This window comes from Monodon monoceros, unplaced genomic scaffold, assembly GCF_005190385.1.
Source record: "Monodon monoceros isolate NGI ecotype Baffin Bay Population unplaced genomic scaffold, NGI_Narwhal_1 Super_Scaffold_6, whole genome shotgun sequence".
In the NCBI taxonomy this organism is placed as follows: Eukaryota; Metazoa; Chordata; class Mammalia; order Artiodactyla; family Monodontidae; genus Monodon; species Monodon monoceros.
This window is the reverse complement of record NW_021703783.1, coordinates 95,573,872-95,587,965: the sequence shown is the minus strand read 5'-3', so window position 1 is coordinate 95,587,965 and position 14,094 is coordinate 95,573,872. Positions and strand designations below refer to the sequence as shown.

Genomic DNA, 14,094 nt, shown 5'->3' with positions numbered 1-14,094 from the left:
CAGCAGAACCTTACAGAGCAAACGGAAGAATGCCAACTCCCAGCCCAAGAGCAGCTACTTAGAAAAACGTAAGACAGGCGGCTTAGGGTCCAGGGAAAAGCAGGTTCAAGGCATACTGACAAAACAATAGCCTGCCACACGTTTACAGTAAATCTACTTTCTAGCACTCCTGCTGGTCTAAAGCAGGGTTCTCAGCCAGAAGCAATCAAGTCCCCCGAACCCCCATCCCAGGGGACTCGCTGTAATGTCTGGAGACGTTTTTGGTTGTCCCAGCCGGGGGTGGGGGGGTGGCGGGGCGGGGAGTGTGCCCGGGGAATCTAGTGGGTGGAGACCAGGGATGCTGATCAACACCTTGACCGACTATAAAGAATTATCCGGGGCTTCCCTGGTGGTGCAGTGGTTGAGAGTCCGCCTGCCGATGCAGGGGACACGGGTTCGTGCCCCGGTCTGGGAAGATCCCACGTGCCGCAGAGCGGCTGGGCCCGTGAGCCATGGCCACTGAGCCTGCGCTCCGCAATGCGAGAGGCCACAACAGCGAGAGGCCTGCATACCACAAAAAAAAAAAAAAAAAAAAAGAATTATCCGGTGCCAAATGCCCACAGCACGGGGTGGGTTCAGGAGAAACCCTGTTCTGAATCAGGGTAATTTCCAGACAGTGTTCATCCCCGGTTTCTCCTGGGAGAGGGTCACTTGCCTGGGCAGCGGCTGCAGCCAGACTGAAGACAAAACACAACAGCATCAGTGAAGGGTCACGCTCTTCCTAGAGCAGAGGGGAAGCCGCAGGGGACGCCGGCAGCACCTCTGAGCCCGTCCAGCGCTTGGCTGCAGGTTGGCCGCCTGGACGTGCGTTTGCATTTCTTCCCCATCAGCTCTTGCTGGCCTGGCCTTGTCGTGGGAACCACAACAGAGGCATCAACCGGGACTTCCCTTTGAACCAGGCAGGGTTTGGAAAGAAGCGGAATGTTCCGAGACTGCCTTCCAGATCCATCGGATCCCAAAACACGCTTTAAGGCAAGTGTGTCCAGGCCGTCACCTCATCGGTGCCGGCTGGGATGCGGTCCTGAGGAGGCGAGTGCAAGGCCGGTACCACTTGGCAGGTCCCACCTAGCAGGCCCCTGGCATGGAGGCCACTCCGGCTTGTGCAGAGATGGGGGGTATGTTAATTGTGTTTCTTATTTTCTGTATTTTCTAATGTTTTGACATCTTGGGGCCTTGGGTACCTAGAGGGACTCCGCTCTCAGAGCTAGCTGATTCCCAAAACAGCAAACGTGTCCCCTGGGAGTGCCTTCCACGCGCAAACAACCAACCCAGAGCCCACACCCCCCAGACACCTCTCTAACTGAGCTCACACAGGGCTCTTACACACCCAGCCAACAGCCCCTGCCCTAATCACCTGGGACCAGGTACAGACAACTCGGGGCAGCCCCTGTGTCCCAGAGGCCCCTGAAATTACCCAGACCAGCCCATCCAAACCTGCTTATGAACCCTGCCTCACTCACTCCTTCCTGTGAAAACCACAATAAAGGCTTCTCTTCTGCCCGTGCCTTCCCGTCACTCCTTCTGCCTCCTGCCCGAGGCTGCTGCCCTCCCCGTCACCTTGGGAACCGTGAGTTTAACAAACCACCTTTTCCGTGGCAGTCAGCTCCTGATCCGTTGGCCTCATCATACTTAAATCACAATAAAACTGACATTTGCAATCAGAAAGGCAGCAACCTACAAGGGAAGGCTTGCTTTTTTCCTACAGACTTTATTCTAAACGTGACCTTGAGCTGAGAGCCCCATGTGACGTCTGAGTCTGATCAAAAGGCCACGAATGCTCCTTTTCAGCCCCTCCCAGACCAACCGCAAGCTGGGAAGCTCAACTCGCCCACGACAAGGAGCTGGAGAAACCGATAATACCGAGCAGGATGTCTTCAGGGTGGATCTCCACCGAGGCAGGGGACATCGGCAAGTTGATGGCATTCTTCCCTTCTTCCTGCAAGTCACTCACTGTCAGGCAGAAAGAGAAAGGAAAAAGCCAGTTAGTATAAATGGAATATTGTGGCCTCACATGTTGGCAGTGGAAACAGAGAGAAATCAACTCCTGTTTTTTAAGCATTTAACAAACATTCCTAAATGGCTGGTTGCCCAGAAAGGGTCCAAGGAAAAATGCCCCGAACCAAGAATACATTCTGCAATTCTTCACCCACACCGGAGAGTTCCCGATTCTCACCAAGCCCGGCCAGGCTGTTTTCACCACTCTTTGCAACACATGACTATGTCATGGAAGCTTCTGGGTGCTTCCAGATCCACCCAGGGCTGCTGAGATGGACGAAGCTTGGATCACAGCGACAGGGCCTGAAAAGGGCGGGCTCCCCTCCCACTCCTGGACAGCAATGTCCTCGGCCGTGGACTCTGGGTGTGAAGACCCTCCCGGCACGCGGCAGGCGAGGCAGTGCCGTCGTCCGTGGCCACGTTCACGGGACAGAATCCGGCGGGTCTGATGCTAGGTAATGCCCAGGGTCGGGAGCAGTGAAACACACAGCAGAATCTAACAAACCGGATCCGGAGACTTGGAGTTGGGAGCACAGGACCGTGTCTAGAGGGCAGACAGGGTGCCGGGGGCTGGGGAGGAGGGCGCCCTGAACAGTCGCAGGGACCGCAGGGCTGGCTACGCGATGAGAGGGGCGGCCTGGATGCCAAGGTGCAGAAAGGATCCCTCGCCCCCCGCGCTAGACACCTTCCAGGAAAGCATCTCGACTTACACTGGCCAGGGGGCCACCCCGGGACACCAGGGGCTAACGGCGCATTTCTTCCACCGGCCATAACTGTATGGGACTCCAGGCTCCAGCCCCCATCCAGTGGGTGCAGGGGGCGCTGGGCACCTTTCCAGCCCTGGCTGAGAACCGCTGGGTGACAGTCCCCGACCACACGCCCCCAAACCAGCCTCTTCCTCGGTGAGCTCCAGTGACAAGTGCCCAGCCTTCCTTCTCCTCCTTTTTTCTTTTCTTTTTTTTTTAAATCGTAATTGAATTACAACGTTGTGTTAGTTTCAAGGCCTTCTCTGTAATGAAACGTCCTCAGAGGTGGAAACCTACTTCCTCTTTCAATACTGCAGTCACCTCGAACCTTGAATATCTCCAATTCCGGGACCTGAGGGGACAGGGGACAGAGGAGCAAGGGGACAGGACGTGATGGCCTTGGGACAGGCAGGCCAGGGTGACCCAACCCCAGGCACGCCTGGCAACCTCTCTGCCTGTTTTCTCAAAACATCAGGTCCCCTGGAAGGACTTAATGAAACGATGAACATCAGGTTCTGAGGCCGGAGCTGGGCACACGGTGGGCTCCCTGGACGCAGCCATAGACCCAGCTTTGGGGACAAGCCACCCTCTGTCCCTCACAAGGAACACGGCAGTGGGGCCCAGGACGTTGGGTTCTAACATCAGGAAGGCCCTGATACAAGACTGTGAAAAAATGGGCTCTCTTGCACACCCACACCCTTACAGCAGCAATGACTTACACGATTCACAGCCAAAAGGTGGAAACGGCCCAAGTGTCCACTGATGGATGAACGGATAAATATGGTCCATACACACAATGGAATGTTATTCACCCATAAAAAGGAAGGGAATTCTGACACACACTACCGCATGGACGAATCCCGAGGACAGTATACTAGGTGAAATAACCCAGACACAAAACGGCAAACCCTGTATGACTCCACTTACAGGAGGTCCCTACAGTCAAATTCACAGCGACAGAAAGTAGAATGGGGGGTGCCAGGGGCTGAAAATAGGGGGAAATTATGGGGAGTCGGCGTTTAATGGGGACAGAGCTTCAGTTTGAGAAGATGAAGAAGTTCTGGAGATGGAGGGTGGTGATGGCTACACAACAACGTGAATGAACTTAATGCCACTGAACACTACACTTAAAAAGGGTTAAAACGGTACATTTTATGTTATGTATATTTTACCGCAATTTAAAAGAAGAGGGAAGAAAAAATGGACCCCTCCCAACAATACTCCAGTCTGGAGGCCAGCCCTGCACCTGGAGACAGGCACAGTCTCCCTGCCGCCCCAGATCCCAGAAGCAGACCCCACGCACAGCCATCTTTTGATCCCCCAATCCTTAGCTTAACTCTGTGTAAGAAGCAGACGCGTGTTAACACCTTCACGAGCAAAGGACTTGGAGACGCACCCCGCCCGGCCCCGCTCCCCATTCCAAAGATCCCCTCCGGTCACTCAGTCCCGCTGAGAAAACAGACCAAATCTCAGCAATTATTTTTACTATATAACAAGTTACAAAGGGTCTTCTAACCAGCAAAGAGCTTTCCAAGGCAGAAAAGGGAAGGAGGAAAAGGGGATTTTTCACAAAAGTTCTCGCATATTCTAGAGGCACGTACGTGAACTGTGTGAGGGGGTGTGCGCGGCAGCCGTGGGCTCCTCTCTCTGGTTTCCTGTGCCAGCGTCACAGAAGGAGGACAGAAAGGCCAGGGAGGTCCCTTCCGGTCAAGGCCGTCTGCCATGGTTATGTTCACGGCCGAGGAAGAACAAAAGGAAGGCCCCGGTTTCATATGAGTGGAGGGTCGCACAGGTGGGCTTCAGGGCACAGGTGAGCCACGCAGGTGCGTCCTTACTGTGAGCCCGTAGCTCCTCCCAGGAGCCCCAGAGCTACCACGCGGGTCATCCGCTGGCCTGGACATGGGCCGTGGGCCAGAACAACTGGTGGCAGATGGGGGTGTGGGGTGCAGAGATGAAGAGATGCTTCCAGGAGCCCTGCTGCCTGGTCTCAAAAACAGGGAGCGGGGAGGAGAACAGGAACGACATTTTCAAAGCAGAGAAACTGGGTCACATAAAAACAGAGGAATTTCCACACCGCCCTTTGCAACATCAAAGATAACACTAAACAGGGCCTAGGATCTCTCGGCTTTAATAGATGAGAGATGCTCTCACAGACCCACCCAGACGGCACATTCCACAGGCCTGTTAAGCATAAAGCCCGGAGGAAAACAAGGAGGGTCTGTGGCCACGAGCCCAGGGCTCGGATCTCTCTGTGCCACGTGCTGGCATGTGGCCTCCAGCAAGTCCCTTCACCTTGCTCAGCCTCAGTTTCACCAACTAGAACGCGGGGGTGGCAGCAGTACCTACCTCACAGGGGCTTCTGAGGAATCAGTGAAGTTCATCCCAGGGAAAACCAGGGAAGGCTTCCTAGAGGAAGCAGGAATCCCGGAAAAAGGGACTTTGGGACTCCATGCAAAGCCTGTGGGTGACTGATCAGAGCTGGGATTCCGGAAGCCCTCTGTGGCGGCCACGTCCATGCTGAACCGCAGCGGGGTTCAGTGAGGCCCCTTTGGAGCTCCGCTATTGTTCACGGCCTGGGTTCCCTGAGGGACACGGCCCCTTCACTGAGGAGCCTTCAGTTGAAATCTGATTTTGGTCTTCTGAGGGTCAGTCCAGGGTCTGGAAGGAGGGGCTCCCCTTGGACCACAGCTTCTCCCCGAGGACCCCACTCTGCCAAGTCAGTGGCTTTTCCCTAATCCCAGGAATGTCTAGGTTTTGAAAGTACTCGTCCATTTGCCAGAAAGTCAGACACTTCAATGACTGGAAATGCCGACTATCTGTGTCACAGAGAAAGATCCAGGGGCACCTGGTGTGCACCGTGGGTGTGGGCGTTCCAAGGACCTGGGGCTCGATGTGCCGGGGCCGAGGGTTCATCGTGGTCCTAAGTGTCTGCCCTTGTCCACCCTAAACCCTACAGCCAACAAGTGTTCCCAAGGCACCCAAGTTCACCTTCCCGCGGTGACACTCTGGGCCGTCCGTGGGCCACACGGGGACATGCGGGTGGGTAAGTGCCGGGAGGGAGAGAGGCTGGAGGAGACCCAGGGAGAGCGTGTGACAGCTCCAGTGCCCCTCTGGGGACAGCCACGCCTCGCTCAGCCCCGGGGCGCAGAGTGGGCTGTGCAGACGCGGTCGCCACATCACAGGAGCTTTTCCAAAAATGCTGGAAATTCTGGGTTTTGTGTAGAATCCCCCAATTTATAAATGTGAGCAATAATTCAAATTCTGCGGGCCAGCCAGGGGCCACCGGTTTACAACCCCCGGTCGCAGTAAAAGTCTAACCCCCGTCCTTGCCTGTCAGTGGGAGAGGGCCACTAGCATTTCCTGAGCACCTACTACGTGCCCAGCACCTTCTCTGTCTTCTGTTCATCTAATCTCCTAACAAGTCTGTGAGGGAGTGGCTGGTCCCGGCTTGGTCAATGCTGGGCCAGCGTCTATGAGATGTGAAGGCATCTGATATACACCAACCATGAGTCCTAGAGTCAGGACTGAACCCACTTCAACCTGGTCTTCACTCGCTATGCTCAGCTGAGTCCTACCCACCTTCAAGCCTCAGCTTGCTGGCCGCCTCTTCCAGGAAGCCATCCTGGGTACTCCCCTCCCATCCCAGGCTCCCCTCTGCCCAGCTCACATCATGCAGCCAGCCCTGTAACTACCTCTTTCCTGGACTGTCTGCCCACACCAGTGCTAACTCAGCTCCTGCACATAGTAGGTCTTTATATCTGAGGGGCAGCACAATGAAGGGCTTAGAAACTGGGAGCCAGTCTGCTGGTTTCAGATCCCAGCTCAGCCACTGACAAGCTGGGTGATCCTGGGCAAGCTACGTATTTGCTCTGTGCCTCAGCTTCCATCTGTGAAATGGGGCCTGATGCAGTCCAAACACACAGAACAATGTCTGGCGTGCGGTACTCGCTCAGTAAGCGTCAGCTTCCAGCTTCTGCCGAACAGAAGGAGACGCGTGTGTTTCCAAAGCCCGTTCTCTTTCCATCACTCCACCCAGAGACCGGGCAAGGTTTAAAAAACACACCACCTCTCCTGATTGGAACGACAAATGCAGAAAAAGGAGGAAAGAGAATCAAAATCTAAAACCTCAAACGTCTCACAAACAGCCTGCCACTTATACCCCAGGCCGAGCGCAAAGGTTCCATCCTTGATTTTTTTTTTTGAAATCTTTTTCTCTGTATGGGTTTCGCTTATTTATTTATATTTAATTTATTTATGCCCAGGCTCTTTCCCCCTCAAAAAAAAGCTTTCAGACAGTTTTTTTTTTTCTTTTTACATCATTAGGAAAACACAACTCTGAAAGCAGCCTGCTTTAAAAGAGCAAGGCTACCCGCAAGGGAAAGCACAGATCGGAAAACACAAAGTCTTCTCTCTCCACGACGGGTGCCAGGGCAGGAGGGGGCAAAGATGGGGTGCGGAAAGCTCCCTGGGGCTCACCTGCGGGGGGGGGGTTCGGCGAGGATTAAAAAGACCCCATGGTGGGTGAGCCACGGCCCTTGGAGACTGAAGCAGTGACAACACCAGAGAAAACCCCAACAAAAACAGCAGCGCTGTCCCCACCCGGCTCCACAGCTGAAAGAAGAACTTGGCAATGGCAGGAAAGCTGCCTCAATTGTGGACGCTTAACCAGCCCTTTTCAAGACGTACCCACTTCCAGCTACAACTGATCCTACTCAAAGAAACGGAGTGGTCCTCAGAGTTGCCAGGAAAAATAAAGGAGGATAAAGGACGGAGTGTCCCCACGTGAGTTCACGGCGCCCAGACCGCGGCCCCCTACCACCACCCCGCCCCAGGCTGGGGAGGGGGAGTTGGGATCAGCTCCATGTGTGCGAGAAGGACCTGACAAAATAAAATCCCTGCTAAATGAGGCTTTCCAGGCTTCCCCGGGGAAGGGAGAGCTTTCTAGGAATCTCCACCACCCATCTGCACTCAGAGGGATCGCATCTTTGCGGAAGTTACAATTTATCAGGATAACTAAATTCATCAGCCATGAAGGTCTTCTTAACAGAGCAGTTCTTCTAAAAATAAACCAAACTGTACTTCATGTAAAGATCTCACAGCTCAGTGGAGTGAAAACAGGGCCCAAATAAGATCTCAACAACGATATCCACAGACCGGACAGCCGTGGGGTGATGCTGTAGGACAACCCTTCCTGACATCCAAAGACAAGGTGATCAAACGACCTACCAATCACAATTCAAACGCATCATCCTTGTAAAGGCCTTGAGATGGGAGGCCCGGCCCTTCCCAGGAGGTCAGGACTCCAGGCTCCGTCTCCCAGATTCCTGGGATTGCAGTGGATGGATGACCGCATCCTGCCCAGGGTAAAAGGCAGGGAGGGCTATAACCACCTTGGAGACAGCAGCTGCCCTTCCTGACTGGGATGTGGGGACAGAGTGAAATTACTTTCAGTGATCCATGTAGCAAAACATACATGAAGGAGCCTCTTAACCTTTAAAGTGGCAGATCTGGTATGTTTTTACTGAGGAAGAGATTCTGGCCTTGCCATGGGGATGCCAGCCCATAGTAATGAGCTCGGTATATTTATGTACGTTTAACTCACTGTAATTTCTCGGCGGAAGATGAGATTCTGAACTGCTCTGACAAGACCATGGGAACAAGAAAGCACCGTGACTGTGAGGGCCACTCAGCCTGAATATCTGATTTATGGTGTTTGCTCTGCGGGGCCACGAGATTCCACGCCATTTCTCGAGATGAAATAAGTTGAGAGGCTAAAATAAATATGTGAGCATTTCAATAAGGCAAAATGCAAAGGAGGGCGACAGGCGTTACTGACCCCACACGATGAGCTGACAGCTAAAGATCTGTCCTGTTCAGGCAGCGGCAAGCCTCGGGCTCCACAGGGTGCCAATCTAATGAACACTGGTTAAAGGCCGACAGAGCCGGCCCTGGCGCTGGGGGGGTCTGGCACAGGGTGCAGACATACGGAAGGAGGTGTCCTGGCCACTTCCACCCAACAGCCTGGCCTGGCCCCTGGCACAGAGAAGTCTCTTGAGGAACAAACGTACAATTAATTAAGTGCAATACATGTGATGGTGTTGACTTTTTTATTTTTGGCTGTGCCACACAGTATACAGCATCTTAGTTCCCCTACCAGGGATCGAACCCATGTCCCCTATGGTGGAAGTGCAGAGTCTTAACCACTGGACCACCAGAGAAGTCCCGGTGTGGACTTTTAAAAAGCAGGTTTCAAATAATACAGCAGGATATTTATGTAAAATACAGAATCAGAAAACTCAAAACTGGGAATTCCGTGACAGTCCAGTGATTACAGCTCTGAGCTTCCACTGCAGGGGACGCAGGTTCGATCCCTGGTCGGGGAACTAAGATCCTGTAATGCCTTGCGGCACAGCCAAAAAGCAAATAAATAAATACGTTTTAAAAAAAAGAAAACTTAGAACTATGTATTTTTATGTGTACACAACTAAATTCAAAGGAAAAGGAATGAAAGGATGTGCCCCAACATGACAAGAGTAGCATCACCTCTGGGGGGATGAGTGACGGAAAGAAAGGAGATTGCGAAGGCTTTGTCATGACTGGGTTCATATGTTACTTGTGAAAATTAAAATAAAGTTAAAAGAATAGACAACAAATAGACGCTCTACAGCAGGGACCCAAGGGAGGTGACAGCCAGTTCTACAGGGAAGGAGACCAGAGCGGGCAGCAGGTGAGGCTGCCTGTGGAGCTGAGCCTGTCCTGAGGCACTCAGCCCCTGGGTAGGTTTCTAAAGGCAGAGACGCAGGATTCAGAGCCCAGGCCATGAGCCATCCAGGCCTGATGGTCCCTATCTGCCTTAGGTGAAGCCTTGGCCTGGAAACCTCAGACCCTGGGCTTCCTTGCGGGAGGGTCTGCAGGGAGAGAGATGGTGTGCCTGCTGCAGAGATCCCAGAGGAAGTCAGAGGGCCACACGGGCCACGCTCGAAGCAGTGAGTTTGCGGCGTGGAGTCACTGATCTCCCCCAGGCAACTCCATCCTCACCTCCAAGTTCAGGAAAACCGCTGCTTCTAATGCAAGGGGCATCCACACAGCTCAGAGCCTAGGAATCGCCTCTCCTCAGGACCATTTTAGCCCATCCGTGCTTTCACTGAGCAGGTCAATCCATAGCGTCTGTCTCAGGTGATGCTGAGGCAGTGCAGTGCCGCCTGGGTGTGCCTGGGGAAGTTGTGTGAGGGGAGCTGAGGGCCCGGCGTCCTCGGGGAACCCAGCACGGGAGTCCTGTAGGGCAGGAAAGGACCAGCTCTGGGACAGCACCCATGAGCGACCCCATCACCATGGGGACCTCCCTGTCATCTCCCCTCCCATCACCAGCGGGAACCAGCCTGGGAGCCTTGGCTAACCATTCATCCTCCTAAACACTCAGCCCGGACTCCAAACGTCAAAGTACTTAGGCTCCCGGGGGCTAACGGGCGGATTCTTACCCAGCAGGTCTGGGGAGGGTCCAAGACTCAGCATCGTTAACCAGCCCCCAGGTGATGTTGATGCTGCCCCACAGACCACACCTGAGTAGCAACAACTTAGAAGACATTCCCACGCCCCTCTGCTCCTGAAACCCAAGCTGGTAAGCGACTCTGTGCTCCTTTTAGAGATCGACACAGGGGCCACGTTTCAACAACTCCCAACCTGGCCAGCACCCGCCATGGCTCCGGTATTCAAGAAAGAAGGACTGGGCACCCACCTCACACGCTATCATGCTAAGCTCCCACGACAGTTGAGGTCTTCCCTAAAAGACTGAGTCACACCCAAGCCGGCCCAGCTGGCCAGGGATGGCTCCAACCCCCTTGAGGCCTGCGGTCCCCCAAAACTACGTAATCTCTCAGCTTTTGGGGGGATCAAAGGAAAGTACAGACCACTTCCTGCCTGTGGGGAGAATCCAGAATTCCATTCTTTCTCCATGAATCCCTGTTATCACTCTTTTCTTTTCTTTTTTTTTTTTTTTTTTTTTTTTTTTCGGTACGCGGGCCTCTCACTGTTGTGGCCTCTCCCGTTGCGGAGCACAGGCTCCGGACGCGCAGGCTCAGCGGCCATGGCTCCCGGGCCCAGCCGCTCCGCGGCATGTGGGATCTTCCCGGACCGGGGCACGAACCCGTGTCCCCTGCATCGGCAGGCGGACTCTCAACCACTGCGCCACCAGGGAAGCCCCCTGTTATCACTCTTGAGCCAAATGCAGAGCTGCCCTCTCGGCAGTAAAACTAAATGCGTTCACCGGCCACCCTGGCTTCTCCCAAGACCCTCTAGTTTAAAGGGCTGGTTCCCATGTCCCAGCAGAATGGGTTCAGCAGCGGAAATGGCTCTGGGACGCAGGGGAGGCTTGGGCTTTTCCCAGCAGCACTGCCAGCCTCAGGGGACACAGTGACAACCTAAAGGGAAAGAGAAGCTGGGAGAGGGAACCACACATCACAGCCCCGACCACCCAAAACGACTCATGCAAAATGATAACTTGATTCTAGGACCAACACGTACGCAAGTGCAAAGAGGAAAAAGGTAAGGACCAAGACGCTAGACCTAGAACCAGCCTCTGCAGATTTTGCATCTCGTGTCCTGTCCTTAGGGCAACCAGGGGATCTCTCACCAGGACAGCCGGTCGGCCTCCCGCAGGCTCTGCCGTGGCCTCTTCCCACCCCGAGCCAGCCTCTCCCCTTCTGCAGGAGACCAATTGGACTCTACTGTCCCTCCTCCCCAGCATCCATGTGCCCTTCCTCTGGTCAAACAGGACTCAGCATCCCAGACCTCAGCCAGTGGGCACACTGCACTCTCCAGCATACAGCCAGGGATGGGCTTGGCCCAATTAGAGCCAACAGAACAAGGAGAGTTTCCTAGGAATGCAGAATGACAGGCACTCTTTCCCTCTGGCCTTGACCCAGAAAGGATGCAGGTGGAAGCTGCCCCATCGTCTTACCAGCACACAAAACCTGGAAATGCAGGCACTGGGTCCACAGAGCTAAGAGGACAGAGTTTAGCCGAGCCAGCTGTCTGCTGGATCAAGCCTTACCTGAGGCTGGCAGCCTCTGGACCTTTCTGTCAAATGAACCAACGAATGCCATTTTGTCCTTAATCCACTTTGAGTTGGGTTTTCTGTCATTTGCAGACTGAGTGGCTGGCTGTCACTCCCTGGGATAGAGCACCCCAGAGCTCCTACCGGCTCCAGGGTATAACCCAAACCCCTCAAAGTGGTACCTGAAGACTCTTGATGAACAAACCCCACCTCTCATCGAGCCAGATGCAGCTCCCACGCTTCTGCATCACCTTTCAATGAGGCCATTCCTTTGCCCCCACTATCCCCACCACCTGAAATGCCCTTTTCATTATATCTAGCCAATTCCACCCGTTCCCCAAGATTCTTCATTAAAGCGTTCTCTGTAACCCCACCCCCTGGGCAGCATTAGGGCCCTTCTTCTAGGTTCCCACAGTTCCCTGTGCACGTGACAGCTACAAACCCTTATCCCCCGACAGGAGGTGGTGGGGTGTGCCCTCTGCCCCGCCCCCGCCGAGTGGCCAAACGCTGACCAAAACCCAGCACATGACAAGCATGCGACAAACATTCATAGAATGAATAAATGACTGTAAATGCATTTATGTCGGCAAAATGGAGCCGAAGAGAGAATTTAGGTAAGAGACACAAAGTCAGAAACACTAGGAACAGGCCGTTCTTGCAAAACATGCCACTTCCAGCCACTCGGGTGGACAAGAGCATTTCCATTAAGGCTTCCATTAGCCTGGCAGTCGTGGGTCACCAAGAGCCCAATTACTGCAATGGGGCCGTGCGGAGGGCGAGGCCTCGAGAGCAAGGACTCTGCTCTGCAATTAGGGACTTACTGGGACAGGCTGCCTCTGGGGCAACATTCCCAAACCTCGCCCACTGGAGCGAGTTCCTGCCGGCCAAGGGCAGGGTGGAGGGATGGCACCAGGAAGGAAGCGATCGCCCCCGGTTCCTGGACACTGGGTCTTCCTAATACCAAAGGCTGCTTAGGTCTAAGTATGGAAAGGCTGGGGCTCAGAAGCCAACATCAAACGGATGATTCCCTCTGGCCAGAAGCAGTCCTTTTCCTCCCCTTTGCCCTGCGTGATCAGAAAAATGTGAGAACCACAGAAAAACGAATTGTCTGTGGGAAGGAGAACAGGAAGAAAGACTTCTAGGTGATCCTTCAACGTCAGGTTTACCAAATAAACCACCCGGTGAGCAGAAACCAGGACACCGGAGGGGCTCCAGGCTTCTTGTTCTAAAAAGAATGACTGATCCTTTAGGGACAAGCGATGATTTGGTCGGTTTTTCAGGGGGAAAGCAAGTGGGTCAACTTATTCAAGTCACCTCTCAGAATGCATCAGGTAGAAAGAATCCCTCGGGGGCCTGAGACTGGGGATCGATCTGCGGATGGCCAGGTGTCTGCTCCTGGTCTCACCCTCCTCCGATCCATCCACCACAGTGTCTCCAGACTTCGTCCCCAGAACGCAGGCCGTGGGGTCACTCCTCTGCCCATGGGCTGTCCTGACACTCCACCACTCCCAAAACAAAACCCACACCCTTCCCCTCGCATCTCACCCCCTCCTCCAGTGCAGAGCTCAGGGCCAGGCTCGGTCACCCCTCCGGGCCTTTGCCAGCCTGCGCCCCCTCCAAGAGCTCCATGTCCAGAGCCTGAGCCTGGAGGCAAAGCCCGCTGCAAATGTCCCCTCTTCCGTGGCCCTGTCCCTCCTCCAAACCCCTGGCCCAGGGTCGCGGACGGTGCAGACAGAGAAGCGGAGAGAACGGAGGCTTTGGAGGGCTATTTCGAAACATCCTGTGACCTTGGGCTTTAAGTCCTTGTCTTTCACCATCTCTCCTCTGCAGAGGGGTTAGAACCAGACCTGTCGTCATGACAACTAATTTAACAAGATGGTGCCTCAGGCAGCAGTCACGTGGTAAATGCTGGGTCTCTCTCCCTTCTTGTTCCACCACCCGCACCAGTGCTGGGTAACCGGAAGCGCTTGGTGTCCCAGGGTCACCCACTCGACAAGTTTGCAGGCGCACCAGGCACATGCCACAGCTGCAAGGTCGGACAGCCCCTGAGCGCCCACGTTTGCCAATCGAGCAGATGTGCCATGTCTCACTGCTACATTATAGCCTCCCAGAAAGGGACTTCCCTGGCGGTCCAGTGGTAAAGAATCCGCCTTCCAATGCAGGGGACGCGGGTTTGATCCCTGGTCAGGGAACTAAGATCCCACATGCCGCGGGGCATCTAAGCCCGTGCGCCACAACTACTGAGCTTGCGTGCCTCAACTA

The 14,094-nt window shown here is 54.3% G+C and overlaps 1 protein-coding gene across 4 annotated transcripts in view; it reads right to left on the bottom strand.

Annotated features, from left to right (window-relative positions):
* PARVB (parvin beta) overlaps window positions 1-14,094 on the bottom strand; it is a 114,508-nt gene that overhangs the window by 55,049 nt on the left and 45,365 nt on the right. For 3 of the 4 annotated variants that reach the window (XM_029205595.1, XM_029205598.1, XM_029205599.1), the window contains exon 2: window positions 1,900-1,989. In XM_029205595.1, coding sequence (XP_029061428.1) covers window positions 1,900-1,989 — 90 coding nt within the window. Of the gene's footprint in view, window positions 1-1,899; window positions 1,990-2,744; window positions 3,219-14,094 lie in introns of those variants that run through there. The other variant, XM_029205597.1, reaches the window with a different exon arrangement.